The sequence below is a fragment of the Achroia grisella genome, unplaced genomic scaffold (assembly GCF_030625045.1).
Source record: "Achroia grisella isolate CSIRO2021 unplaced genomic scaffold, CSIRO_AGI_Agris_v1 utg516, whole genome shotgun sequence".
NCBI classification, from domain to species: Eukaryota; Metazoa; Arthropoda; class Insecta; order Lepidoptera; family Pyralidae; genus Achroia; species Achroia grisella.
Genome location: NW_026712909.1, coordinates 1,530,884 through 1,533,997, shown reverse-complemented (window position 1 = coordinate 1,533,997; position 3,114 = coordinate 1,530,884). Strand labels below are relative to the sequence as shown.

General features: G+C 31.6%; 1 protein-coding gene across 1 annotated transcript; it reads left to right on the top strand.

Moving 5' to 3' along the window:
• Positions 1–372: 372 nt before the first annotated feature.
• LOC131847131 (iron-sulfur cluster assembly 2 homolog, mitochondrial) lies at positions 373–2,159 on the top strand. The gene is made up of 2 exons (XM_059196597.1): positions 373–757; positions 1,236–2,159. The coding sequence occupies exons 1-2, from the start codon at positions 486–488 to the stop codon at positions 1,411–1,413; spliced, it is 450 nt and encodes a 149-aa protein (XP_059052580.1). The 5' UTR covers positions 373–485; the 3' UTR covers positions 1,414–2,159.
• Positions 2,160–3,114: the final 955 nt, after the last annotated feature.

Genomic DNA, 3,114 nt, shown 5'->3' with positions numbered 1-3,114 from the left:
GGTCACTCTGGTTCTTCTGCGGATCTCCTCATTTCTGATTCTAGTATGGTAATAGTATTTTGATTAATTAAATAAACTTGTTAATTTAATCTTCGAGATTATAAAGCAGACTGTAGTATTAGTTAAAATTTGTTTTTGTGAAATATATGTCGATAAATAATCTATTTTGATATACAACCCCATATTTATTAATACCTATATTTTATTTGTTTAAAGTTAACGCATTTTAGATAAACACCCGCACACACATTATTTTGACTTAACCAATGAAAATAGGTAACCGACAATAACCAACCAACCCTAAAATTGTTAAATGCTGGCAACATAGGAAATGTCAAATATGCCTCCGATATAAAAAAAAACATGCTATAATTATGTCACTGGTGCACAAGATCGCGAAATTGACAAAATTGCATAGATTTAACAGAATCACCTATTTATATAGTTTAAGTATTTAATTAGACTAGTAGTAATCTGACAATAATATGAAACTTTTGTCTCAGGTGCTTTTCAAAACGAAACAAAGCTTTAGAGTGACATACTGTTTATTTATTAGAAATGCCCCACTCTCTACACAAATAACAAAGTCCTTGCCAGCAAATGGAGAAGGAATTAATATAAGTGATTCTTGTGTTACAAAATTAAGGCAATTATGTGATGGCAAAAATTCTTTTTTGAGGCTTTGTGTAGAAAGCGGCGGCTGTTCAGGTTTTCAATATAAGTTTGACTTGGACAGTAAGATGGAGAATGATGACAGGTATATATAGATCTTCTATTAGATAAACACCAAATTTTGTAAATTTGTTAAAACTTATCATCCTGTTTTTATACTAATTACCTTCTGATTTTAATTTGCATAACATTGAGAATTGTCTGTTAGTATTGTATTGTAGTAAGCCCAAATTTTTAAGACTTGGCCAAATCTACATTTTACATAAGAAAATTTCTCGCTCTTAACAAAATGTTGATGAGGTGCGGGATATATTATGTAATGCTAAAAATTGACATTTAAAGCAGTATCTGTTTATTTTAATGGATAATGAAATGTTACTAACACTAGTGAGAATGAAGTACACTGTCGGGGATATAAGGAATACAAGTCAGGTCAGTTACCCAATTGTGACAAATTTATCAGTCACCAACCATGGTAGCTTCCAGAGGGACCACATTGACGTCTCCCATCCCTCATTACTAAAATCCCCATTTTATAACTTTTAAAATTATGGTGATTTCAGAGTTTTTGAAAAAGATGGTGTCAAAGTAGTAATTGACGAGACTTCCCTGGATTATATTAAGGGAGCTACAATAGACTATCACACTGAATTAATAAGATCAGCGTTTAGAGTCATACAAAATCCTAATGCAGATATAGGATGTTCATGTGGAGCAAGTTTCTCAATAAAAATTGATTAATACTGATTATGATGTAGTTAGTAGGTGTGTTAATGATGTGTAGTATTTTATTAGTATATTATATTTATTGATATCAGATTTGCACAGTAATGTTTTAACTAAGTATTCAATATTTACTGTAAGACCACATATTGTATAGTATAAATTCGTCCACTATGTACATGAAATTATTTTTAGAAAGAAACATGTACAGACGGTGTATGTTGTAATTTGTAAATAATTTTAATATTTACATGTCCTGTACCTTACTACTTTGTTAATTATTTTAGGACAATTTATGATGTAAATAAAAATGTGAAATTTGCTATGTACAGTTTATGTCACAGTACTGTAAATTCTAAATGGTATTCACTATTAATAAAATAGCTGTTAAATAGGAATTCTGCCAAATTGATTTTTCAAAATCATTCTGTGCTACAGATATAAGTAACAAGTCTCTGGCATTAGGAATGCACATTGTAAGTCAATAGGTGGATATCACTTATTAGGTATATTCCCATCTACTATTGGTGTATTTTAATTGCATTAGTACAGTTTTAGCACCTAACCACACCAAGTTATTAATTACATGCTCTTTTGCCTATTCTTTTCTAGTTTAAACTATATTAGCCATGTATAGTTTGTACATCATACCTTTTTTTTATCATATTTCTATCTCTGTCTTTTGTATTAGGAATTAATATAAGATAAAGATATAGAGAGATAAATTATTTGAGTAGTTAATGATATTGATATATAAATAAAAACATCCAATTTCCAATGCCTTTTTTTTTTACCAAACAATTTTGAGCACAGAAATATCAGAAATAACTCCTCTCCAAACAAACCCCGCCACATTCAGACATATAGAATCAAACTCTACTAGGGTTGCTCTTAGATTGAAGTTGTATTCATGAGATACTCTGTAACTACTTCCACAGGTTAGGAGTGACCATAAAGGTCCCTCTACTCCCTATTTTTTCCAGTGGTGATTAAAAAAACAACTATGGCCAAAAGCATTAGAATATTTCGAATATAACTAGACATGGTAACCATGCTTTAGATTATTGTTGGTGATAAAGGTGGTCCCAGCAAACGCAGTGGAAAATGAGGCAGATTTTGTACAAAACTTTGTTTCAATGTGAGCAGTGAGATGTGTTAGTAAAATTTTAGGATATGACCTCAATATAAAAAAATGGTAATGCATAAGTGATGTTCCTGTTTCTGTTCATTCTTGTCTATCAATAAGTTTGCCGAAATAGTAATAAATGTCTTCCTTGTTTTATGAGTTATAGAATAAAGTATTATGGTTGCTGTCATAACTAGTGCGAAAAGTAAGGTTCTAAGTAAGGTGTTTGAAAAGATAATGATAAATCAAATGTTACAACACTTCAGCGTTAACGGACTGCTTCACAGTCAGCAATATGGTTTCACCGCCGGCAAGTCTACCACTGACGCAGGTGTAGCGCTAATGACACATATTTTCGAATCTTGGGAGAAGTCACAGGATGCACTCGGAGTTTTTTGTGACCTATCAAAGGCAAAGTGTGGATCATAAAACGCTTTTGTACAAGCTCGAACATTATGGTATAAGAGATAATGATCTAAAATTAATGAGAACTTATTTAGAGGATAGGGTCCAAACTGTAGATATTGACGGTGTAAAATCTAAGGGAGCTAATATTAAGATGGGCGTTCCACAAGGGTCAATCTTAGGCCCCT

Excerpts from the sequence above, each read along its gene's own strand:
- LOC131847131 (XM_059196597.1), top strand. The coding sequence starts at position 486 with ATGAAACTTTTGTCTCAGGTGCTTTTCAAAACGAAACAAAGCTTTAGA. Across the intron at positions 758-1,235 it reads AAGATGGAGAATGATGACAG|AGTTTTTGAAAAAGATGGTG; the intron begins GTATATATAGAT and ends TGGTGATTTCAG.